This window comes from Pristis pectinata, chromosome 24 (assembly GCF_009764475.1).
Source record: "Pristis pectinata isolate sPriPec2 chromosome 24, sPriPec2.1.pri, whole genome shotgun sequence".
Classification (NCBI taxonomy): domain Eukaryota; kingdom Metazoa; phylum Chordata; class Chondrichthyes; order Rhinopristiformes; family Pristidae; genus Pristis; species Pristis pectinata.
The window spans coordinates 33639733-33667673 of record NC_067428.1 but is presented as its reverse complement, the minus strand read 5'-3'; the positions used below and the strand labels follow the sequence as shown (position 1 = coordinate 33667673).

Genomic DNA, 27941 nt, shown 5'->3' with positions numbered 1-27941 from the left:
AAATGTGATGTGGAGTGTTGCTCAATCATCACCACCTAATTTGGTTGGACCCTGCCATTTCCTAGATGTGAAATCATGCTATCAATTGCAACCCTTGGTTCTATGATTCATCTTGATAAACTCAAGAATAATTACTGATAATCTGACCTAAAAATGTACATGTGGTACATATTTCTTCTTGAACTTTAACTTGAAACAACAAAATTACATCTGGGAAATGTGTCCAAATCCTGAATGCATAATCTTCCTGTTCGTTCCACAACCTGAACTCAGCCTGATGGCATTGGTAATCACACTCAGAAGGCACAGAGGAATGTTGGTGTTGCAGAAGGAAACCATTACAATGGAGCAATAGGAGCAGCTCTCGCAGGTTAGCTACTGAGGTACATTGTTGTACAGTTGGACAGAGCTTTACTGCTGTTGGTGACTTGGTTTGAATTAGGTAATAACACATGTGGATGACTGTGGAATGGGGAGCGGCCGATGACGTCTCCTCGCCCCCTGTATATGTTTGGCTGTGTAGTTGTCATGTGGTCAACATGATCCTGGGTGAAACTGGAAGGTTTGTGTGATTAACCTACTTTGTATTTATAAAGAAGAAATCAAAACAAAACCAGAAAATGCTGGAACAACTCAACCAGTCAAGCAACATCTGTGGATGGAGAAACCAGCCATTGATTTGGGTCAGGGACCCTGCTGTGTTTCAAATGGCAGATTGGGAAAAGTAGTACCCAGCAGCATGGTTTGTAAGTGTGCAGCGATGTAAACCTTAGACTTGTGAGCTAGTGTCAGAATGAGAAGACCTCCAGCTATTGGTTTGACCTTGCAGGCATTCTGCAACGAGGAGTAGTTAGCTGAATATTGAGGAAGTTGCGAACTACACCCGATCACGCCCAGATTACAATGCAGTTGTCAGATGGCAGCTCTGAGCAATCCCCACACGACGGTGTGGGATGTGCTAAAACATTATTCCTGCATCACATACAATTCCATTTGCTTTAATATCGAGTTTCCTAAATCTGCAGGAAATATGCAACAGACACAAAACCACGTGGCTCTGCCGATGACGGCTCTCCTCTCCTCCTCACGGCTCTCTCCTCCTCACGGCTCTCTCCTCCTCACGGCTCTCCTCTCCTCACGGCTCTCTCCTCCTCACGGCTCTCCTCTCCTCACGGCTCTCTCCTCCTCACGGCTCTCCTCTCCTCACGGCTCTCTCCTCCTCACGGCTCTCTCCTCCTCACGGCTCTCTCCTCCTCACTGCTCTCTCCTCCTCACGGCTCTCTCCTCCTCACGGCTCTCTCCTCCTCACTGCTCTCTCCTCCTCACGGCTCTCTCCTCCTCACTGCTCTCTCCTCCTCACGGCTCTCTCCTCCTCACGGCTCTCTCCTCCTCACTGCTCTCTCTTACGAAGAATTTATCAGAGGAAAATCTGTCTACATTCCTGCAGCCTTGATGAGAACAGAATTCACAAATTCAGTTTGAAATGAATAATGCATGTAAAAGTTATTTTACAGAGAGATCCACCTTTTATAACCCCAAACATTTCCATCACACCTCTCGTTGTAAATCTCCACCTTTTAACGAGGTACATTATTCCATTAATATGTCTCTTTCTCCTCTGAAAATGTAATTTATTTGATGAAGTTAAAAAAATTGTGGGACGAGCATAAGTCAGAACTAGGTCTCTGATGGGATGCTGTGGTAAATAAGCATACACATGCACCTGACATTCTCTTCTCTGATATTTGAATCTGTGTAACATGAACAGGTTAAGATAATGGGGAAAGGGATTTCAGCCACATGGGTGATTCTTTTGTACATGAGTACCCCACATTAAAAATCCAAAGCAAACTTGACACATGAGCTAAACATTTCTTGAAAGAACTAAGAGTCAGAGAAACAATGCCAGCACTCTTCCTGAAATATCAGACGTGAAAGGCCATCAACTGCCTTTTGCCTTTACCTGTAATAAAATTCAGCTATTTCAGTAATTTATTCCAAGTTTTCAGAATTTGCAACAGTTGTGATTAATCTTAATTTTGTGCACCATGTGATCCTTAGACAAGGATCATTTTATTTACTTTAAGCCTTTTGGGCATCAAATTCCCTGTATTTAAATTAGGTGAGGAGTCTGAGATGGTAGATGATGCTGGAGAGATGTTCCCAAAGTGAGAGAGTTATTCACTATTCATAAACAGTTTGAGTTAAACTGAAAAGTGGAGTTGTTCAAACTGAGAGAAGAGTCCTAAAGTTAAACAAAGGAAACTACAAAGAATGAAGACTGTGTTGGCTGTGATAGATTGGGCAGGGTCATTGAAGGCGTGATGGTGGATAAACACTAGCTGATATTTAAGGAAGGGCTGCAGGTACAGCAACACTCATGAGATAAGACTCCTTTATTAGTCACATGTACATCAAAACACAGTGTTTTTTTGCGTCGAGTGCTCTGGGGGCAGCCCACAAGTGTCGCCACGCTTCTGGCACCAACATAACATGCCCACAACTTCCTAACCCATACGTCTTTGGAACATGGGAGGAAACCGGAGCACCCGGAGGAAACCCACACAGACACAGGGAGAACGTACAAACTCCTTACAGACAGCAGCCGGAACTGAATCTGGGTCGCTGGCGCTGTAATAGCGTTATGCTAACTGCTACACTACCATGCCTGCCCCTAATACCCTCCTTCCCAGCAGAGAAACACTAAAGAAAAAAGATGCAACCGAGTCTAACAAAAAGTGTTCAGACCTGAAGAGCAGTCACATGAAGCTACCAGAAAACTGAGAATGCCTGAAGACTGGGCATGGTTAAGAAAAACAGAAATATTTAAATGTTGATAGATTTGATGTACAAAGGGAGCTGGATGTACTTGTACACCAGTCACTGAGAGCAAATATACAGGTGAAGCAAGCAGTTAAGAGGGCAAACAGTAAATTGACTTTCATTGTGAGAAGTTTTGAGCTCAGGAGCAAGGATGACTTATTACAATTGTAGGACCTGGTGAGACTGCTCCTGTTGTGGGGTGTGCAGCTCCTGACCAGGGGAAGGATGTACTTCCCATGGAGGGAGTGCATATTCTCTAGCCTGATTCCTGGGTTGGCAGGACTGTTGTATGGGGCTGGATTGGAACGACCATGTTTGTATTCATAGAGTTTAGAAGAATGAGAGGATCTCATGGAAATGTCCAAAGTTCTGACAGGGCTAGACAGGCTGGGAGAATGTGCTTCCCTTGGCTAGAGGTTCCAGGAAGAGTGGTCACATCCTCAGTTTGTGGGTTAAAACATTTAAATGGGGAGAAATCTCTTCACTCTGAGGGTGATGACAGTCGAAATTGTCGGAATCTAAGTGCCTGTGATGCTGCCGCAAACAAGATTTTCATTGTACTTGTACCTCACCGTACTTGTGCACACGGCAATAAACCTGACTTGACTTGATGAACCTATGGCATTCTCTACCACAGAGGGCTGTGGAGGCCAAGTTGCTGAATATATATTTAACAAGTAGCTGGATGGATTTCTAGACAGAAAAGGCATCAAGAGTATGAGGAGAGAGCAGAAATATGGTAATCAAACAAACGATCAGCCATGGTCATATTGAACAATGGGGTAGGTTTGAAGGACCGAATTGCCTACTCCTGCTCCTATTTTTCTACTCCGTGTTGACTCACTGGAACAGGCTAGATTGAAGATACATCAGGGACACTGGGAGAGATCTGCAGTTCATGGTTACTCATTTCTTCTCTGAAAAGAAGGCATACAACCTTATCCGTCATAATGTCATCTCAGCCTACCTTGCATGTTGCCAGTCATACACAAGATCTTATTGGTGAAGTCCTCTGTCTGTTTCTGCATTGTTCACAGTGGGAGGCTCAGGCTTTATTTCCCTCTGAACAATAATTCTCTCCAAATTGATTATGCATTGAACCAAATAGAAGAACTTGATCACTTTAACCAACAGATCTTTGTGGATCATTTGAAAAATTTTGATTTTTATTTAATAAAAGTTAACTTTTTGTTCATTTTATGTATATGTATAAAAGCCTTCAAATTTTCCCTGACACGAACAGTGCTTTGCTGTTTGAGCTGTTCTGTGCTGCTGTGGGGCCTGGAACTTGGAGCTAAAGTTACATTGTGACTCCCCCTGGAGGATCATTCTGGCAATGATTTAACATCCAACCAATCTGGTCAATGATGAAGCTTCCTTGGAATAATTTCTTTAACATTTATGCTGTCGGTTTCCAAAGCTGAACGAGGAGCCACGGTCAAATAAATACAAAGAGAATTATGTCCATAGCAAAAATTAGATTTTAAATCGGATATTGCTATTAAACTCAACAGGTTCACCAAGCGGTCAAGATCTTCTGAAGGAAGTTCAGTGGTCAAATCCTTGAGTTAAAAGTGAATTATGATGAGCCATTTGGAATGCTCTCACAATGTAAGGTTAGGTTGTTAGTTGGGAGAGCCAAAACAGAAAAATAACGAGACTTATAATAAAGTCTTTGTTAATTACAAAATAGTACCTTGGATTGTGATCAATTATTGTTTGATTTCTGGTTAGTTTCTACGTGTCCTCAGGATATAGATAAGGTGAGCAAGACATAATTTATTGCCGCTGATGAAAAGTGCACTGATCTTGAAATGGAGCAACCTGTCGATATATGGTTGGGCAGGAAATTCTAGGATATTGACTGACAACGATAGGGGAATGGGAAAATATGTCCACGATAGAATTCTGGGATTGGCATGAAAAGTTGAATGTGATGGTGATCTCTGATCTTTCTGGCAGTAAAGTTTGCAGCAACTGGAAGCAGAGTTAAGGTAACTCTGGTGAGTTGCACACTATATTCTATAGATCAGAGCATGCACAGATCTGTAAAGTCTACACAGTCACAGTGGGTAATGGAAGGAACCGGATATTGAATTCAATTGCACAGACAACAGTTTCACCTTTTAACTATTGTTGCAACTTACCCTGTCCACGAGCATTCACAATTCGGACCCTATTATATAACCTTCTAATTATTTTTGCCCTCATTACTTAGCTTCGCCTTCAGTGTATCTGTGCTGCTAAATTAACCATAGAACCATAGAACCATACAGCACAAAACAGGCCCTTCGGCCCACCATGTTGTGCCGTCCATCAAACTACCCTTACACTGTCTAAACCTTTCCTCCCGCATATCCCCCCATCCCACACTCCTCCATATGCCCATCCAACAAACTCTTGAACCTGTCCAATGTATCTGCCTCCACCACCACCCCAGGCAGTGCATTCCATGCACCAACCACTCTCTGGGTGAAAAACCTCCCCCTGACATCTCCCCTGAACCTCCCACCCATAACCTTAAAGCCATGCCCTCTCGTCTTGAGCATTGGTGCCCTGGGAAGGAGGCGCTGGCTGTCTACTCTATCTATTCCTCTCAATATTTTATATACCTCTATCATGTCTCCCCGCATCCTCCTCCTTTCCAGTGAATAAAGCCCTAGTACCTTAAGCCTCTCCTCATATTCCATACGCTGTAATCCAGGCAGCATCCTGGTAAATCTCCTCTGTACCCTCTCCAATGCCTCCACATCCTTCCTATAATGAGGCGGCCAAAACTGAACACAGTACTCTAAGTGTGGCCTAACTAGAGTTTTGTAAAGCTGCATCATCACTTCGCGGCTCTTAAACTCAATCCCACGATTTATGAAAGCTAACATCCCATAGGCCTTCTTAACTGCTCTTTCCACCTGTGAGGCAACTTTCAGTGAACTGCGAATATGAACCCCCAGATCCCTCTGCTCCTCTACACTGCCAAGTACCTTGCCATTTACCCTGTACTCTGCCCTGGAGTTTGCCCTTCCAAAGTGTACCACCTCACACTTCTCCGGATTGAATTCCATCTGCCACTTGTCAGCCCAGCTCTGCATCCTATCAATATCCCTCTGAAAGCTCCGACAGCCCTCCACACTATCCACAACACCGCCGATCTTAGTGTCGTCTGCAAACTTACTAACCCAGCCTTCCACCCCCTCATCTAAGTCATCTATAAATATCACAAAAAGTAGAGGTCCCAGAACCGATCCCTGCGGGACACCACTAGTCACTGCCTTCCAATCCGAGGGCACTCCCTCCACCACAACCCTCTGCTTTCTACATGCAAGCCAATTCCTAATCCACACAGCCAAGCTTCCCTGGATCCCTTGGCCTCTGACCTTGAGGTACCTACCATGAGGTACCTTATCAAACGCCTTACTAAAATCCATATAAACCACATCCACCGCACTACCTTCATCAATCTTCCTCATCACCTCCTCAAAGAACTCTATCAGGCTTGTGAGGCAAGATCTTCCCTTCACAAATCCATGCTGGCTCTCCCTAATCAGTCCATTATTCTCCAGGTGTTCATAGATCCTATCCCTTAGAATCCTTTCTAACAGCTTACCCACCACAGATGTAAGGCTCACCGGTCTGTAATTCCCTGGACTATCCCTACTACCTTTTTCGAACAACATTCGCCGCACTCCAATCCTCTGGCACCATCCCCGTGGACAACGAGGACTCAAAGATCCTTACCAGCGGTTCAGCAAACTCCTCCCTCGCCTCTCGAAGCAGCCTGGGGAAAATCCCGTCAGGCCCCGGAGATTTATCCGTCTTGATATTATTTAACAACTACAACACATCCTCTCTCTTGATATCTACAACCTTGAGAACATTACCCCTACCAGCACTCCCTTCCGCGTCATCAAGACCCCTCTCCCTGGTGAATACCGAAGAGAAACATTCATTGAGAACTTCTCCCACTTCCGCCGCCTCCAGGCACATTCTCTCACCTTTGTCTTTCAACTAATCCCAGTTGTACAGAGTTCTAAATTCTAATCACTCATCGGGTAATAGGTTTCCCTGAATTCCTTGTTGGATTTGTTAATGATTATCTCACATCTGTCAGGCCAAGTCACTCTTGATCTGCGTTCTGCTACCATGGAAACCAGCAAAGCTGTTCCATGCTCAGATTTCCACCCATTGAACTGACATCCTCGGCCTCTCTGAGGAAGGTGTGTGGATGCCTGAACGGACTGAAAACAAAACTTATTAAAATGGACGTGAGCTCCCTGTGAGCCAACCTAGGTCACTGGTCTACCAGCTCACTGTGCTTGAAGAGTCACTTACCATGCAAAACTGAATTAACCTCATGTCAGATTGCTTGAGGGCCGATCTCGGTGACACCAGCCAGACACGAGGTGGAGTGAAGGATCTATTGCAACAACAATCTCAGTACCTTGGGACTGACTCGACAATTTTATATTTCTGGCCTGTCATTCTCATTTCCCCAACAATAGAACTCTCATTTCTCTTTCTGTTGGAATAAACACTTTCACTATGTAAAAGACATTAATCAATTTACTTCTCAGTCCTTTTTCCAGATAAAATAACTCCAACATGTTCAATATTTAGGGTCAGAGAGTAATACAGCACAGAAACAGGCCCTTCAGCCCAACTGGTCTGTGCTGACCACAGCATCCTCCTTGCTAGTCCCAGTTGCCTGTGTTCAGCCCATATCCCTCCAAGCCCCTCCCCTCCATGTACCTATTCAAATGCCTCTTAAACGTTGCAATTGTACCCGCCTCGACCACTTCCTCTGGCAGGTCCTCACCACCCTCTGTGTAAAGAAGTTACCTGTCAGGTCTCTTTTAAATCTCTCCCTTCTTTCCTGGTATCTGTGCCCTCTAGTTTTGGACTCCCCAACCCTGGGGAAAAGACTATGACCGTCCACCTTATCCATACCCCTCATGCTTTTATAAACTTCCATGAGGTTACCCCTCATTCACCTACGCTCCAAGGAATAAAGATCCAGCGTGGCCAACATCTCCCTATAACTCAGGCCCTCTAGTCCGGGCAGCATCCTCATAAATCTCTTCTGCACCCTCTCCAGCTTGACAATGTCTTTCCTATAACAGGGTGACCAAAACTGTACACAATACTCCAAGTGCGGCCTCACCAACGGCTTGTATAACTGCAACATAATGTCCCTACTCCTGAACTCGATGCCCTGACTGATGAAGCCCAGCATGCTACACGCCTTCTTCACCACCCTGTCTACTTGCACGGCCGCTCTTAGCGAACTGTGCACCTGTACTCCCAGATCCCTCTGTTCCACAACACTCGTCAGTGCCCTGCCATTCACTGTATAAATCCTACCCTGGTTTGACTGTCCAAAATGCATCACCTCACACTTATCAGTTGAAACCCATTTGCCATTCCTCAGCCCATCTCCCTAACTGATCAAGATCTCTTTGCAATTCATTGTAACCTGCTTCACGATCAACAAGACCCCCTAATTTAGTATCATCAGCAAACTTGCTAATCGTGCCATGTACATTCATATCCAAATCATTTACATACATAATGAATAACAGGGGTCCCAACACTGACCCCTGGGGCACCCCACTAGTCACAGGCCTCCAGTCGGAGAATCGACCTTCAACCATCACCTTCTGCTTCCTGGCATCGAGCCAACTCTGAATCCACCTCACTAGCTCCCATGAATCCCATACGACCTAACCTTCCAGATCAGCCTGCCACGTGGGACCTTGTCAAAGGCCTTACTAAAGTCCTGGCATACAACATCCACTGCCCTACCTTCATCTATCCCCTTAGTTACCTCTTCAAAAAAGTCCTACCCTCGCTACCTTTCTTGAACAATGGAACAACATTAGCCACCAGTCTTCTGGAACTTCACCAGTGGGTAGCGATGAAGCAAATATCTCAACGAGGGCCTCTGCTATTTCTTCCCTGGCCTCCCATGAGGTCCGGTGGATTTGCCCAGCTTAATGTGCTTCAAGGCTGCAAATACCTCCTTCCTCGTAATAAGCACGTGATCCAATACCTCACTACTTACTACCCTCATTTCTCTGGCATCCATGATATTCTCCTCAGTAAACACTGAGGAGAAATAGACATTAAAAGTCTCAGCCATCTCCTGTGGCTCCACACATAGGTGGCCCTGATGGTCTTTAAGAGAACCTAGTCTCTCCTTAGTCACCCTTTTACTGTTACTATAACTGAAGAACCTCTTGGGATTATCTTTAACCCTGCCTGCCAAATCCATCTCATACCCTTTTTTTGTCCTCCTGATTTCCCTCTTAAGCCTGGTCATAAACCTTTTATATTCGTTGAGGGATTCAATTTGTACCCAGCTGCCTAAACACAATGTATGCTTCCTTCTTTTTCCTGACCAGAACTTTGATATCTCTCCTCAGCCAGGGTTCCCTGAACTTGGGATGTCTACCCTTTACCCCATCAGGAACATGCTGCCCCTGGACTCTTGATATGATCTTTTTAAAAGCCTCCCACTTGCCAACTGTTCATTTGCCTTTATATAGAGCCACTCAGTTGACCCATTAGATCCTGCCTAATTACTCATTTCCCGATGAGTAAAGTTCCTTAGTTCTGATACATCCTCATAAATCTTTGCACACTCTCCATTACCTCTAGGTCTTTCTTATAACATGTAGACCAAACTTGTTCAGAGGACCCAAAGTGTACTTATCAGAATTCCATATAAGAACATAAATTCAACGTTTTTCAATCTTTGCCTCTAGAATGAATCCAAAACTTTGTCTGATGTTTTTAATGACTTTATTGACCCACTTCATACCTTTTGGTGATTTATATATTTGTACCCGTTTACTGCTCCACCCCTGCACGTTGCCATTTTCCAGGAAGTATGTGTCCCTATTCTTCTATCAAAATTTATCATTTGGCATCTTTCTGTATTGAAATTCACCCTCCAATTACATGCCTGTATTGCAGTACCAGAATTGTTTGCAGCCTAAGTAATTCATTTTAATTTCCACTCGCTGTTGTTTTGTTTTGTAGCCAGTTTGATCTTTACTATGTTTCTTGCTCCCTGATCTCACCTCAGCCAAGAGTCTTCTGTTGAATATCTTTTGAGAATCCAAACACGTTGCATTTATCACAATTTGCTTGTCTGTTTCTCAAGGAACTGATTGTTGTTCAAGGTCAAGAAAATGGCCAGTCCCTCTGTTTGAAATGGTGACTACCATGTACGTACATGGTGCTGGGGTCACCAACTACTTGGGCATCTGGGCATTGTTCAAAGGGTCAGAAAGTTGTACAGCAGGGAAACAGGCCCTTCGGCCCAACTTGTCCATGCTGACAGTGTTGCCCAGCAAGCTGTCAGTGCAGTTTGGGTGTAACTGAATGGAACTGAATAGCAGAGTCATCAAGTGAACAAATGAAAATGAGATGATCATTGATAAAGTGGCTGAAGAGAGCTGGGCTGAGAAACTGTCCCTGACAGGCTTCTGCATCTATGTAATGAAAACAGAGAGACTTGGAAATACTCAGCAGGACAGTCAGCATTTGGAGAGAGAGAAAGAAATGGAGCATTGTTTGGCATTGATAATCTTTCATCAGTTATGTTTTGGGTATATAATGAGATGCCTCCAACAATTGCCAGTACCAGCTATGATTCCAGCTTTTATTGCAGCTTACTTTATCACAAAATCAGCAAGATGTATGGTAACTGCCGAGGAATCTGCATTCCTGACCAAGTATGTCGTCAGCACCAACAGAATTGTTTCCACCACAATCTATTCCCTCAAGGTCCAGTGTAGTTCTTGCTCGACCATTACCAGCAAACCGGGAACCAATCCTAGTTCGATGAACAGGATAGAAGAAGATGCTTGCATGTGTACCTACAGATGAGAACCATAGGACCATAAAACATAGGAACAGAATTAGGCTATTCAGCCATCAAGTCTGCTCCATCTTTCGATCTTGGCTGATTTTTTTTTTCCCCTCTCAACCCCATTCTCCTGCCTTCAGCCCGTAACCTTTGACGCATTTACTAATCAGGAACCTATCAACCTCTGCTTAAATACACCCAATGACTTGGCCTCCTCAGCCGTCTGTGGCAATGAATTCCACAGATTCACCACACCCTTCATAAAGAAATTCCTCCTCATCTCTGTTCTATAGGGACATCTTTCTATTCTGAGGCTGTGCCCTCTGGTCCTAGACTCTCCTACTACTGGAAACATCCTCTCCACATCCACTCTATCCAGGCCTTTCAATATTCCGTAGGTTTCAATGAGATTCCCCCCTCATCCTTCTAAACTCAGGCCCAGACCCATCAAAGACTCCTCATACATTAATCCTTTCATTCCCAGGATCATCCTTGTAAACCTCCTCTGGACCCTCTCCAATGCCAGCACATCCTTCCTTAGATATGGGGCCCAAAACTGCTCACAATACTCCAAATGTGGTCTGACAAACGTCTTATAAAGCCGCAGCATTACATCCTTGCTTTTATATTCTAGTCCTCTCGAAATGAATGCTAACATTGCATTTGCCTTCCTTACTACCGACTCAACCTGCAAGTTAACCTTCAGGGAATCCTGTACTAGGGACTCCCAAGTCCCGTTGCACCTCTGATTTCTGAATTCGGTCCCCATTTAGAAAACAGTCTACGCCTTTATTCCTTCTACCAAAGTGCATGACCGTACACTTCCCTACGCTGTGTTTTATTTGCCACTTCTTTGCCCATTCTCTGAACCTGTCCAAGTCCTTCTGCAGACTCCCTGCTTCCTCAGCACTACCTGCCCCTCCACCTATCTTTGTATCATCCACAAAGCCCTCAATTCCGTCATCCAGATCATTAAGATATCTTTATTAGTCACATGAACATTGAAACACACAGTGAAATGCATCTTTTTGCATGGAGTGTTCTGGGGGCAGCCCGCAAGTGTCACCACGCTTCCAGCACCAACATAGCACGCCCACAACTTCCTAACCCGTATGTCTTTGGAACGTGGGAGGAAACCGGAGCACCCGGAGGAAACCCATGCAGACACAGGGAGAATGTACAAACTCCTTATAGACAGCAGCCAGAATTGATCCCGGGTCGCTGGCGCTGTAATAACGGTATGCTAACCATGATACATAACGTGTAAAGTAGAGGACCCAACACTGACCCCTGGGGGACACCACTAGTCACTTGCAGCCAACCAGAAAAGGCCCCCTTTATTCCCACTCTGCCTTCTGCCAGGCAGCCCATCTTCTATCCATGCTGGTACCTTTCCTGTAATACCATGGGCTCCTATCTTGTTTAGCAGCCTCATGTGCAGCACCTTGTCAAAGGCCTTCTGAAAATCCACTGACTCTCCTTTGTCTAACCTGCCTGTTACTTTCTCAAAGAATTCCAACAGATTTGTCAGGCAAGATCTCCCCTCAAGGAAACTATGCTGGCTTTGGCCTATTTTATCATGAGCTTCCAAGTACCCCAAACCTCATCTTTAATAACGGACTCTAGCATGACTGCCTATAATCTCCTGTCTTTTGCCTCCCTCCCTTCTTAAAGAGTGGAGTGACATTTGCCATTTTCCAGTCATCCAGAACCATTCCTGAATCCAGTGAACATTGAAAGATCACCACTAATGGCTGCACAATCTCTTCAGCTACCTCTTTCAGAACGCTGGGGTGTAGTCGATCCGGTCCAGGTGACTTATCCACCTTCAGACCTTTCAGCTTCCCAAGTACCTTCTCAGTAATAGCAACTACACTCACTTCTGCCCCCTGGCTCTCGAACTTCTGGCATGTTGCTGGTGTCTTCCACAGTGAAGACTGACACAAAATACTTATTGAGTTCGTTCACCATTTCTTTGTTCCCCATTACTACCTCTCCGGCGTCATTTTCCTGCAGTCCGATTTCCACTCTTGCTTCACTTTTACTCTTTATATATCTGAAAAAACTTTTGGTATCTTCTTTTATATTATTGGCTAGCTTACCTTCACATTTCATCCTTTCTCCTCTTATTGCTTTTTCATTTGCCTTCTGTTGGTTTTTAAAACCTTCCCAATCCTCTAGCTTCCTGCTAGTTTATGCAATATTGTATGACCTCTCTTTTGCTTTTATGCTGTCTTTGACTTCCCTTGTCAGCCACAGTTGCCTCATCCTCCCTTTAGAATTCTGTTTATTCTTTGGGATGAACTGATCCTGCGTATTCCAAATTAATCCCAGAAACTCCTGCCATTGCTGCTCTACCGTCATCACTGCTAGTGTCCCCTTCCAATCAACTTTGGCCAGCTCCTCTCTTATGCCTCTGCAGTTACCTTTACTCAAATGTAATACTAATATATCAGATTTTAGCTTCTCCCTTTCAAACTGCAGGATGAATTCTATCATATTATGATCACTGCCTCCCAAGGGTTCCTTTACCTTAAGCTCCCTAATCAAATCTGGTTCATAGCACAACACCAAATCCAGAATTGCCTTTTCCCCAGTGGGCTTGACCACAAGCTGCTCTAAATAGCCACCTTGTAGGCATTTTATAAATTCCTTCTCTTGGGATCCAGTCCCAACCTGATTTTCCCAATCTAACTGCATATTGAAGTCCCCCATAACCACCGTAACATTGCCCTTTTTACATGCCTTTTCTACTTCCTGTTGTAATTTGTACCCCACATCCTGGCTACTATTCGGGGGCCTGTTTCTAAGTTCCATCAGGGTCTTTTTACCCCCGCAGTTTCTTAACTCTACCCACAAGGATTCTACATCTTCTGATCCTATGTCACATCTTGCTAAGAATTTGATTTCATTTTTAACCAACAGAGTCACCCCACCCCCTCTGCCCACCTGCCTGTCTTTTCGATAGGTTGTGTATCCCTGGATGTTTAGCTCCCAGCTGTGATCTTCTTTCAGCCACGACTCTGTGATGCCCACAACGTCGCACCTGCCAATTTCTTTTTGCTCTCTGAGCTCATCTACCTTACTGCGTGCATTCAAAAACAACACCTTCAGTCCTGTGTTCACCACCCTTCTTCTCAAATTTGTCTCCATATTGCCTGAATTCTTATCCTTTTCTAAACTTTGTCCTTTTCTTTATTCTGGAGACTTCAGTAACCTCTCCTGCACTCTCCTTCCCTTTTACTTTATCCATACTTTCCAATCTGTTGAACCCACCCCCTACTATTTGGTTAAAAAACATAATTAAACCAAATTAGTAGACTTACATTTCAGCACTACATGTACACTAAATAGTGAAGGTAACATGCTGTAAACAGAGATAAATACATTGATGACCAACAGAAGTCCAGGTACATCCAGTCAAGAATGGTGGTGCACAATTAAACAGGGAGCCTGTGAATGAGGCATCATGAATATCCCAATAATCAATGAGCTGGAGGTCAGCCCTTGAATGGCTGAAGCATTTACAACTAGTTTCAGCCAGTGCCAAGAAGATAACTCATCTCACCCTCTTCCTGAATACTCCACTGTCATTGAAACTTACCTTCAATTTTCTTCAATCAATAGGAAACCAAAAAGTGACAGGACACATTGGCTACGGCAAAAGATTGTGGATACTGACAATGTCTTGGCTGAGGTGCTGAAAACCTATGCTTCTGAACTAACTCATCCCCTTACCCGAGGTGTCCAATACACCTACATTGTTGATATTCACACAATAGTTATCCCTATGTATTTATCCACAAAAGGCACAACACCAATCCAATCAGTTATCCACCCCCCCCCCACCTCTGTACTCTCGGTCATCTCCAAAGTGATAGTAGATATCACCAACAGTCCCAGAAATGCCAAAATTGGAAAATAATAAAATAAGAAACATTCATGATGGTGGGCTGCAAATATCAGAGCCAAAGTTCATTGACCATCCGTAACTAATGGCAGATAGACAAAACTGCTTTCATTTTCCAAGACTAGTGCTGGGTCTCCAGCTTGCATACTTCCCTTTGAGTCCTGATGCAGGGTTTCAACCCAAAACATTGACACTTCCTTTCGTCCCACAGATGCTGCTCGACCTGCTGAATTCCTCCAGCAGATTGTGTGTTGCACATGTCCCTCTCTAACTCTCAACACGGGATAGAGGAAAAATTGATGGCAGTCAAAACCTTGTTGACTGAGCAGTTTATGACACATGGGCAATTAGGGAAGAAATATTGTGGTCAGATCCATCGGTCATGGAGAAAAGGTTTGCTGACCACGTTAATGCATATTCAGCCATTAGATCAGTTGTCATTGGAATCATTATCAATCATTGGAAGTAATTAGTGGAGTTATAACAGGCAGAGTGAGAGCTTCAGTCCATCTTAATCTAATGTTGTCCTATTTGGGACAGAGACCATTGAACCGCTGAAGAAAAAACTGGACAAGCACATGATGTTCAGATTGCAGGGCACTCAATTACTTTTGGTTTGCTGCAGGAAACAGCCATTGGAGCAAAAAGGGGCTGATTGAGTGTCCTTTGGTGTTAGTGTCTGAGGCTTGAATTGTTCAGGCACCCTAGATAATCAAATATCTTTAGGATCTGCGGTTATTGGAGAGCAAGGACTTCTCTGTGTGCTGGGAAGAAAGTCACACACTTATGAGGTACAGAGATAATTATTCCTCACAGAAAGAACATGAATCGAGCAGTCTACAGGAACCACCGAGCATCCTCTCTGCTGTTGTGATGTTTAAAAGAGTGCTCCTGGAAAGACTCTGTCCTTTCTAATGGAGCATACCCTGGGAGCAGATGGGTTCAGTGGTGAATGCCCCATGACCCAGAGCTGGATGTAGCAAGAAAAATTCCATGAAGGCACACTTCTCATGGTCGTTTAGTTGAGTTACAAAGGGCCTTCAAGATGGTTACCAGGAACGGCATCCGGTATATCCCGTTGAAAATTTACTGTCTACAACAGATTTTCTCCTTACTCAAGGAGCCCTATGAGGGGAAGAAGATCCAATACAAGAATGAAGTGTCATCTTCTTTCAGCAATGAAGCAAGGCTGAGTGCTGACCCCTCCTGAGGTTGGCTCCCTTGTTCTTCTCAAGCTTCCTTTCCAAAGCAATCAGTCAGGAATTCTCATTCAATCAAGATGGGTGGCACATGGTTCAACATCAGGGGATGTTTGACTGAAGGGGTGTGGGTCTGTTTCACTCTCCCTTCCAGTCAGTGGACAACAGCGTTAAGAACTCAGTTGTCATGCCACAGGTTGCCAACATCCCACCTAAAATTAATAATGAACTCTGGACAATGTAGATATCTTCTGATTTCTTAACTCTGATTGTCACTGACTGCCTTTGCCTTGATAAGCACGTGAAATGAATATCCATCTCTGTCACCTTTGGAAACGTACCTCGTTTCTAGAATAACTATTTGCTAATCCAGGGCACTTAAGTCCCTGTCAGGACCCCTCTACACAGCCGTGAAAACTGGTTGTCATCCTGAGCAGGAAGAACAAGGGAACAGCTCCCATCTTTGCCACATCAGAAAAATCCTTGGAGTCACCTGGAATTAATAAACTACTGATTATGAGATCATTGGGATAAAATGGTCTCCAGGCATCCAGACTAGGCTAAATGTAGAGTGCACACCCCAAGGTACTCTGCCCAAGGCTCTACTCCATCGTCCATTCAAGAACCACCTGTGACAAAGGAAAAGCCAAAGCCCCAACAAGGTCAAGCGAGGTCTGAAGAAATGCAGCAAGCCCAATCCACAATGGAACAGGTCAGAGCTGCTGCAGTCACACTGGAGTGGACCAGCCAGGAAGCAGAGTGGTTCCAATCTCCATATGGCAATTGGACCTTGGGCCATTGGGAGAGGGTTTCTTGGTCACACATCAGCCTCTTCTCCCTCACCTCTGTCTGAGTGACTCTCTGGGGTGTCCCTATGACGGCTCCCTCATTGATTGAACCTGAGCCACTTCTTTACTCTACCAGGAGAGGGAGCCGTTGCTTTCTCAGAGAAGCACTTCAGACGGTTCAGCCTCTCCATCGAGATTCAGTCGGGAGTCATTGACCCACCATCCGTGCAACACAGTCGGATCAAAGACAACGAATCAAAATTAAACACAATGTTTAACTTAAGGCTCAGTTCTAATAATAGTACAGGGAAATATATATTTTATAATTCCAATGTCTAAAATAAGGGCTGCTCAGAATAAATGGCAAATTACCTTCAAAGGTGTTTAAATCACAATTTGATTTTATTCTTTATATTTCTGACAGTTTTACTTAACAGAATGTTATTTCATTATGCAGGAGTCCACAAATAGCTCATAGAGAATGCTGGCACTGGGAACAGATTCAGAAATATTCTTCGCTGTACTCATTGGCCGCTGTAAAGGATTGTGGCTCTGTGGCAGAAAAAGTAATACCTGGCATTTTATTAACAGAGATAACTTGCTGAAGTCTGTCAGCAAGTTTGTTCCCAAGGGTGGGACAACTGAAAGTCTTTTTGTAAACACTTTATCCCTGCTTCCGATGGTGTTGCCTTGTGGGTCCCATTGAGAACTGGCCACTGTCCTTCCCCATCTATCAGCCATTGCTCCTTGCTGGGATTGGGATGTGTGTGGAGTGGCAGTTCACAAGATTGTTTAATATCAGGTTGCTAGTATGTTTCTGGTGTGTTCATAAGTTCATGAAATTATGAGAAAAAAACAGAAAGGTGGATAGTGAGATTCTTGTTCCCAGGGAGTAAATGTCAAATACTAGAGGTTTAAGGTGATATGGGGAAAGTGTAAAGGAGATTTACGAGGCAAGTTGTTTTACACAGAGAGTGGTAGGTGCTTGGAACAGGCTGCCGGGGGGGTGGTGGAAGTACATACGGCAGCGATATTTAAGATGCATTTAGACACATGAACAGGCAGGGAATGGAGGGATACGGCCCAAGACTATTGAACAGTTCCCTTATACAATGAGATGGACTATGACCTATGACCTCATGACCTCACGATCTACCTTGTTGTGACCTTCACCTTATTGCACTGCACTTTCTCTGTAGCTGTGACACTTTACTCTGTACTGTTATTGTTTTTACCTGTACTACATCAATGCACTCTGTACTAACTCAATGTAACTGCACTGTGTAATGAATTGACCTGTAAGATCGGTTTGTAAGACAAGTTTTTCACTGTACCTCAGTACAAGTGACAATAATAAACCAATACCAATACCATAATACGTACAGGCAGATGCACAGTTTAAATTGGGATCATGGTCAGCACAGACATGGTGGGCTGAAGGGCTTCTTCCTGTGCTGTTCTGTTCTATGTTCCATGAAATATTCACTGGCAGTCAGATCAGCTGGCATCTCACAACAGCTTCCAGCAGGCCAGATTTCCCAAGCTTTTCTAATTGACTCTTGTTATGAATCTGCAGGGGTCTGAGGAAAGAGCTCAGGAAGAGTCCTGGGTCTGAACATGTTGGGTGTTTACCTGATCTGGGACTTCCCAATCGGAAGCAGCTCAAACATCCAAGGATGGCCCAAATGTATATTCTTAATATTGTAGCGTTACTCTTAATACACAGAAGGCCACAATGTCGGGCGGAGGAGCAGGGGTGCGGCGGGTGGCTTGTGCTTGGGAGCAAATAGTATTCCCCATCTATAGCTGGCAGAATCTGGAGGTTACTGAGGCTTTGAGCCCCCAGCATCCTTCCAGCGGCTTGTGCTCATGGGGTTTAGACACACCGTGAATTTTGCAATGGACTTCTTGTTTGTTGAACTTCTGCGATGTTAGGGAAAGCTGCCATCTGCTTACTCTGTTCAGTATCATAACATTTAAACATTTCATATCTAAATTTCATGTAAAGAAGTTGGCTTCAAATATTTTAGTAAAAGAAGTGAAACTAACCATTCTGTTTAATATCAGGTTGCTAGAATTTTTTTGATGTGTGACATCTAATTTGATCGGGACCTGTGTCAGCTGAAGTTGTTTGTTCTTATCAGACCCAGGTTTTCACTGAGACACAGATGGGTTGTTGAGTTTAGATGTCGATATAAAACTCACCCAACTATAGCGCGAATGAAGCCAAGGTGCTTTTTTGAAACTCCTACACCCCATATAAACATCAAAGCTCAACTCCCTGTTTGCTTGACAGAGGAAGTCAGTGGGAAGTGGTACAAATTTGCATGTCCCAGAGGTTGCCATGACGAGCAGACAAGTCAGCTGTGCTTTCTGATCCAGAAAGTAATATGTCCCCTTCCCTGGCCCTCTGTAGGCAAATCTGGTTGGACGATATTTCTAATTCTTGCCTACAAGTGTTAGATAGCTGAATTCAGTTTTCCTGAGCATATAACATCCACGGCTTTTGACAGATGTCTTTGGAACTAATGTGGAATTTAACACTGATCACCTTCCAGCAGCTCCAGACAGGTATGTAATGTGGAGGATGTTGACTTCTCACGTGAGTGATTCCACCGAGTGGGTAGGGTTAAATATTCTCCTCAAGTTAGTTCCCCAGTGACACCCTGCCATATTGTGACCTGCAAACAGATGAGATACAAAGTTCTTATGTTAGAGAAATCGATGTGTTTTTCCTCAGTTTTGAAACTACTTAATTAATTAATCTGAAAGGATTAATTACACAGCTGAAAGGATTATATTAAAGAACACCTAGTTTATACACCAAAATTATAGCATTGTAATTAACTTCTCAACTTTATATGTGAGAAAGACCAAAATACCCTCTAGTGAGGTTCTTCTTCACGCTTGTGATCCCTACTCAGTTAATTAAGCTTCTAGAGCAGCTTGAACACATGAGAGCATTGTAACTAAGGCTACCCCAATGACCCGACCCCCACCAACAGTTGTGTTTCTTGTTCCTAGTATATGGATGATGCCCCATGCCTGCTTACCCAAAGCAAACGTTTTCACATCTGACCTGTGTGCTAAATGCTTTCTCAAGATTCTGGGCTGGAGACTGGCCATCAGTCACCAGAGCTACGTGGGTGCCAGGGTTTCATTGGCCCATTGTCCTCTCCTCTTGTGGAGGTCCCTGGAGCCAAGCATTGGGAGGGGAGCAGAGCTTGTGACTGACACACCCATACCCACTTACTGCTGCTGACACTTCTACACTTTTAGTTGCAGGCAATGGATTTAGATTGCAAGGAGGCTAGACCAACTGTGGAGTGGCATAAAGGCCGGATCAGACAGCAGTACACCTCCCAGAAGTTACCAGATGTGTTGTTATTAGTGCATTCTGTGCTATGATGGGATTTTAGCTCCAAACTGTTCACTTGCTCATCCAGTACTATGGGCTCTGCACTAGTCAACTCATAATGGCAGTTCTTGATATTAGACTCATAGAGCTATACAGGCCCTTCGGCCCAACCTGTTCATGCTGACCAAGGTGCCTTCCTGAGCTAGTCCCATTTGCCTGCGTTTGGCCCATATCCCTCTTAACTTCTCCTATCCATGTACCAGTCCAAATGACTTCTAAACATTGTAATTGTACCTGTCTCTACCACTTCCTCCGGCAGCTCGTTCCATTTACCCACCACACTGTGTGTGGAAAAACCTGCTTCTCAGGTTCCCCCTAAATCTTCCCCCTCTCACCTTAAACCTATGTCCTCCAGTTTTCCCTACTCTGGGGAAAAGACTATGACCATCCACTCCTTGAATACCCTCATGGTTTGATAAACCTTTCTATGGTCACCCCCCCCCCCCCACCCCCCGCCTCCTTCACTTAAGGGAAAACAGTCCTCCTTGTAGTATGGCAACTAGAACAATATTCCAGGTGCGATCTCACTTATGTCTTGTACAGCTGTAACTCCTGTACTCAATGCCCCATCGACGAAGGCAAGTGTGCAAGAAGCCTTCTTCACCACCTTATATACATACCTGTGTTTCCACTTTCAGGGAACTATATGCTTGTACCCCCTCGATCTCCGTGTTCTACAACACTCCCCAGTATCTTGTCATTGACTGTGTATGCCCTGCCTTAGCTTAACTTCCAACAATTTATATTTTTACTCAAATAAATATGGGAAAAATAACTTGGATTGTTGTATGTAAAAATGCTTGGTAATTTCAATCCATGTTCTTGCCCCTAAGTTGCACATCTTCCCCAATCCTTCCTCAGCAGGTCATGGGTTGCCTGTCCTCTCCTGATATTAAGTATGGCAAAGGTTGAAGAGAAAAGGCGAGGAAGATAAAACTGATCTAAGTTGAATGCAATAGATTTGCATCACTCATCAGAACAATGTAGAGCTTTAACTCTTACGTAATAGGAGATCTTGTGCAGAAATTTGGAAGAAAGACAACTATGGCTCCATTTAACCAGATAAATCTTCAGCAGTTAAAGGTCTGGCAAAGAGCCATATTGTTGATACACAACGAACATATGTTAAGAAAAGGAATTTTAATCTGGTCTCTTTTTCTTCATGTGCAGTACAGCAGCTGCTACATCCTATGGATGTGATTCTATTGACATCAGTGGAGCTGACTTTGGGCAGCAGGTTACAGCACCAAATTGCACATCAGGGTGAATTTCTGCCCCCATAGATCTGAAGACCCCTCTTTCCCTTTTCCTCTCTGTATTCAGGTGGGACCATTGGGAGTCTCTCTCCCTGGCTGTCAAACACATAACTGTCTGAGATTTAACTGTATCCATGTCAACATTTTCCACCATCTTCAACCATATGTATCCAGAGGATTACAGCTTTCTCTTGTCAACCTTTCTTCACATATCAACTGATTCATCCCAGGAATCCACCCAGTGAACCCTCTCTGCACTTTGTGCATTGCAAGTACATCCTTCCTCAAATGTGGAGACCAGAAGTGTACGCAGTACCTGGTGCAGTCTCACAGTGCCCTGTAAATATGCACCAAGACTTTTACTCCATATCCCTTGCAATAAAGGCCAACATTCCATTAACCTTTCTAATTACTTGCCCTACCTGCATGCTGACATCCAGCAGCATTGATGTGCAAATGGCAGCTCAGATAAAGAGTCAACAACATTCAAGCAAATAGAGATAATTATGAATGTAGCTCTCTATTTGGGTTCTACGACCGTAGAATTCCACTGGGAGTTTCGCGATGTTGTTCAACATCTTTATCAATGAGCTGGGGGAACAATCTCATGTTTGCAAATTAAACAAAGAACAGTAGGATGCAGAAGGATTTGGGTGGAATGTAGTCCTGTTTTGTCTTCCTTCCCAGGGTGAGGCATTGGAACAAGCAATCATCAGCCAAGCTCCACAGCTGCAGAAACTGATTGCAACCACTGCACATGAGAAGATGGGCTGGTACCACGGTCCGATCAACCGCGATGAGGCAGAACGACGTCTCTACTTGGGTGCACAACCCGATGGGAAATTTCTGTAAGTTCTGGCACCAGGAGTGCACATTTACTTTCAAGGACAGGACCAAATATTGCATTGGTTAAATTACAGAGGACTCTTTTGATCTAACTTATGACTACCCTTCACCATCTCAAACACCAGAGGACAGACACTCATGTCCACACCAAAGCCTCAACAGGAATGCAGTTGACATGTCGATCAGAATAGAATTGTGAAAATCTCTTGTGTTATGTCGTCTGCATAAGCAAGTGATCTACAGAAACAGAGATGCGGAGGAACAGCAGTGACGGTCCTCCCATGGACTGTTACTCATGAAGAGACAAAGAGGCAGAGTTTTCATCACTGCACAGAGCTGCTGGTGTTCACATTGTCCGAAGGCCATGTAAGCTCAATCATAAATCCTGCATATGTTTATTATTCTCCTGGGAAAGGCCTGTATCCAAACAGAGCCAGGAGTCTTTCTGGGCACATGCCCACTGTTCCAGAAATGAAAAACAGGTGTTAGTAGGCACTTCCAACAATCAGCAAGCTTAGTGTGCATGAGTTTTTGTTGGCAATGTGGGTGTTGCTTTTGCCGAGCCACCTCCTTGTTGGTCCAAACCAGGTGGTGAACATGGTCCCACACTGCTGTTGGGTAGGAAGTCCCAGGATTCTAACCTAGTGAAAGGGAAGAATCAATGATAAGTTTCTGGGTCAGGACAGTGTGTGATTTGGAGGAGAACTTGCACCATGCCGAACACTGGAGCCAATGTTACTAAGCCATGTTGTCAGATAGTGTCGTAGAGTCATAGAGCAAAAGAGAAGGAAACCAATTGGGAACCTGCTGATGTTTAATTTTAAAGAAAAGGGAAGACTGCTGTAAATATTCAATCATTCTTCCTCATTGTTTGAACTTCCACAACTGAAACAATAAAATGAAAGTTGTCAGCTTAGGGTATGATGGTGCATGAGGCAGTGTGGCTCAGTGCTAGTACTCATCTTACAGTCTGAAGTTCCAAGTTAAAGACCCATTCTAAAGACTTGAGCACAATGCTCCAGGCCAACTCTCCATGTAGTACTGGGGATTGCTCCATTACCAGAGGTATTGGCATGGAAATTGTTGCACACCCTAATAATGGCTGCTTTGTGGGGTTGCTGCATGGCACACCTATTACTTTGGTTGAGGATGCTCTGCTGCACTGTAGTAGCACCCAAAGCCCAAAGGCACTGCTGCACTACCCCATGCACTTCAGCGTTGCAGCACATCATCCAAGTGCGGAGATCTAGCGCCACTTCCAGATACCCAGAACTATGCCTGCATCGATGTAGCTCAGATTACAAACTTTCGTGTATTTAGGAAGAGTTCACTTGTATCCAAGGAATGCTGAGGGAAATACAGAGCCTCTGGCCACAACCCTTCAAGTTTCCTTGGTTGTAGAATTGTTTCTGGGGATTGAAGAGTACACAATGTAATGACTCTGGTCAAGGTATTGGGAAAGTAATTACAGACTACTTATATATCAGCGTCTAAAATCCATATTATGAATTAAAATTAATATTCTCATAGAACAACAAAGGGTATTGAAGGACACAAATGTAGATCTGTGAAAGGAAAACCAAATCTTTAAGAAAATAATGAAGTACATTGAAAAAGAAAATAATTGTGAACATTGCCTTTCTGGCTTTAATAAGGTATCTAATAAGGAGGTAAATAAGGTTATTAAAGCTGTTAATGAAATTACCAATGGGAATATTAAACAGTCTCCAAAAGAACACATTGTCCTTGCGGAAAGCAGGGTATATTTTAAGGACTGGTGTGAAATAATGGCCCCAGAATTACTGAGAGGAAACTGCACAGGGCAATGTTCACTGCACGAGTACACAGCCCACCTGTTTGTTCAGGGATTGAAATCCTCTTCCTGTTACAAACCATTGCAGATCCTTGAAGGGGTAAAGGGTGACTGACCTGGAACCAATTACACTGGGAGAGATATTAGTTGGTCCTGGGAGAGATACTGGTTCCTGATCACCAGTCTGTATTGAAGAATGACGTGATCTGGAATATAATGTGTAATTCAGACTCTGTTTATGTTGCGCACTACCATGAGATGTTCACAGGCAATTTATATCTTGGTCAGTGAGGTTATATTGTTTTGTTCTTTCTTAATAATCTTGCACAAATTTAAAACAACTGGTCAAGTAATTTACAGCATTTTTATTCTGCTTGTTCCAGACTGAGGCAACGCCAAGAATCGGGAACATACGCACTCTCTTTGCTGTATGGGAAGACACCCTATCATTACAGGATAGACTTGGACAAATCTGGGAAGTTCGCCATCCCTGAGGGGTCAAAGTTCGATACTCTTTGGCAGGTTTATAACAATTGTTCTTGTATCATCATTTTTCACAGATATATAAGATTATATGTTAATACATTTGTAAAGTTGCAATGGATTAGCTGTAACCTGTGAACCTCCACTGTGTTACCTAATGGTAAACTTATTCAGAATGAATGTATGGATGAGACAACTTGCAACTAATTTTCAGCACTTGTGTAGGAAGTAAAGTGCATTGAGGGCTGAATCTTAACTTCCTAAAACTGCAGGGTTATTGTCAGGCAACATGTTAAAAACTTGAACTGTTGCAATTAATATTTTGGGACATACAGCACAAAAGGATTAGTGTAACTGGGTGCTTGGCAGTGGCATGGAGTGAGGGGGCCTCTTTCTTTGCTGTGTGAATCTATGACTCCAGGACTCTACAAGCAGGTCTTTGATTAGTCAGCAAAATGTAATAAGTGACGTGCCGCAGGGATCTGCGGGGAGTCTCGACTTCTCACCAATTTTATAAATGACTTGGATAAAGCTACTGAAGGTGTGGATGCCAGATTTGTTGGTATCACACAGATAGGTGGAAAAGAGAACATAAGGAAGCTACAAAGGGATAGAGATGGTTTTAGGTGCATTGGAAAGATCTGGCAAATGGAGTAATATGTGGAAGAATGGGAAATTCTCCATTTTGATGAGAACATTGAAAAAGAAACGTCTTATCTAAACGGTGAGAGATCGCAGAACTCTGAGATGCAGAGGGATCTGTGTGTCCTTGTGAGTGATTTGCAAAAGGCAAGAGTGCATATATGTGAAGTAATTAGGAAAGCTAACAGAATGTTACTGTTAGTGTTTATTGCAAAGGAAGCTGAATACAAAAATAGGGAGGTTATTCTTCAGTTATATAGGACATTGGTGAGGCCACATCTGGAATACTGTGCACTGTATTGGTTTCCTTACTTAAGGATGGGAATGCATTGGGAGCAGTTCACAAAAAGCTAAAACTGTTTGGAGGTTAAATTGTTGGTAAAGGGCACTGATTGAAAAATTCATTTGAGAAGGACTATGGGACATCTGTTTCTTGGCCCACTTGAAATTAAGATCCAATGGAGTGACAGTTGGATGCTTGTTAGCAGCAGTCAGTCATCATGAGAGGGTTTTCTTCATTGAGTTTTCAGTGTATATAATTATATCAATTATTTTGAAATTGAACCATCGAACAATACAGCACAATACAGGCCCTTTGGCCCACCATGTTGTGCCGACCTTCAAACCACTCCTAAGACTATCTAACCCCCTCCTCCCACATATCCCCCATCTTAAATTCCTCCATATGCTTATCTAACAATCTCTTGAACTTGACCAACATATCAGCCTCCACCACCACCCCAGGCAGCGCATTCCATGCACCAACCACTCTCTGGGTGAAAAACCTCCCTCTGACGTCTCCCTTGAACCTCCCCCCCGTTACCTTAAAGCCATGTCCTCTTGTATTGACCATTGGTGCCCTGGGAAAGAGGCGCTGGTTACTGAGGTTACACTGTCCAAAGCACAAGAGACGGTCAGAACTGGCCAAAAACTGCTGTTAACTGGGACTATCTAAAAAGCTGAATTCCATAGTCTCAGAACTCTGCGTGAGTTTCTACTGCTGTTGCAAATCCTTTCCATTTAAATCTTATTTCTCCTGTCCAGCATTCTGACCCCGTGACAACCAGAAACTCTCTGCTTCTGTCCAACTTGATCCATCCTTTCACCCTTTCATCAGCTTCTATCATTTCATCCTGACACTTACAGTCAGTCACAAGCATAAAGTTAATTTATCAAAGTAATCAACCATCAGAACTCTGATGCTAAAGACCTGAATTACACAGATGTGCCTTTTTGATACCACACTGAAATGCTGTCTTCTTTTAAAGCTTGTTGAATATCTAAAGATTAAGTCTGATGGAGTGATAAACGTGCTACGTGAAGCCTGCAATAATCCGAACCAACCGGCTGGTAAGCACCAACATCAATCACTGTAGTAAGACCGTGCTGTTCAAACAGCTGTTGTTTGCCTTCCATTATATAAATCAGGTAGCAGAGGGCCGCAGATACTCTGAGGAACCTGAATTGAGATGTTTAAAACAGGCAAATACACAGGTGAAGTCAAAATAATTCCAGTCTGTTTGAAGTTCACAACTTTTGGTAGAGGCACAAATCTCAAACTTCACCAATTCCATGACAGCAAATAATTAGGAAGGTGAATGGAATGTTGGCCTGAATTCCAAGAGATATGTGGTATAAAATTAGGGAAGTTTTGTTGGAAGGCATTAGATGAAACATTGCATATACTTCTGGTTTCTGTACTTGAGGAAGGATGTGCTTGCACTGAACGCAGTGCAGAGAAGGTTCACTCATTTGGCTCCTGGAATGAAGGAACTGATGCATGAGCATCATTGGGGTTTTGAAGAATGAGAGATGATCTTATTAAAGCGCATCAGGTTCTGAGGGAGATTGCCAGGGCAGGTCCTGAGAGGATGTTCCCCTAGTGGGAGTACCAGGAACTGGGGCTGAAGTTCAGGATAGGGGGTCAGCCATTTAAGATGGAGATGAGGAGGAATTCCTTCTCCCAGAGGATAATGAATCTTTGGAGTTCTCTCCCTCAGAGAGCTGTGGAGCTTGAATCAATGAATATATTCAAGATAGAAGAAAAACAACCATTTGAACCACAAGGGAGTTAAGGGTAGGGGAGAGTGCAGGAGATTAGTGTTGACGCCAAGATTGGATCAGCCATGACATTAAATGGCAAGGCAGGCTCGAGGGGCCAAATGGCCTATTCCTGCTTCTTATGTTAACTATGCTCTACCATTGGATTCCTCATGGACCAACAACAGAACACAAACTTCCACATACACCCCACAATTCCAGCTAGGACATCTGACAATGAATAACACAAGACCAATGGATGCTGACAGAAGCCAAGTGCAGGCAGTCCCCGAGTTACAGAAGGGTTCCGTTCCTGACAACTGTCTGTACATTGATTTCTCCATAACTCAGAAACATTCGTGTTCTATAGCTACCCAAATCATATCTCTTTCCATACACATACTATAATTCTTTCATTTTATTGAATATTCATCCTAACCCTGCCCATAATTAAACTAATAGAATATATACTGTATCAGGTTATTAATGAATATCATGAAACATTTTATTATTTTTGTTACTAGCTTGAAACACACTTTTAAAATGTACGAGGGAATTTGTGTAAAGTGGGATTTCTGTGAGTCTGGTCATTGGTTACCTGGGAGCCGCTGTACAAAGCAGTTATCCTACCTTTTATCAGGCTGAATTTATTAAATATATTGTTATTTTTAATTGTTCCCTACAGTTTTGGTGTTTTAGGCATTTTTAAAATGACAATACTTTAAAACATATTATTTTTAATGTTTAAGAATTTTTAAATGTTTCTGATTAAACATTTTTAAATGTGTCAGAAACATTTGATCTCTTTTACACATTGACAATCTGTTAGCATGGGAGCTCGACTTTCAACTTT

General features: G+C 43.5%; 1 protein-coding gene across 2 annotated transcripts in view; it reads left to right on the top strand.

Annotated features, from left to right (window-relative positions):
- LOC127582521 (tyrosine-protein kinase ZAP-70) overlaps positions 1–27941 on the top strand; it is a 94247-nt gene that overhangs the window by 35941 nt on the left and 30365 nt on the right. For both annotated transcript variants that reach the window (XM_052037852.1, XM_052037853.1), the window contains exons 3-5: positions 21952–22112; positions 24307–24445; positions 26317–26398. In XM_052037852.1, the coding sequence (XP_051893812.1) occupies positions 21952–22112; positions 24307–24445; positions 26317–26398 (382 nt within the window). The remainder of the gene's footprint in view (positions 1–21951; positions 22113–24306; positions 24446–26316; positions 26399–27941) is intronic.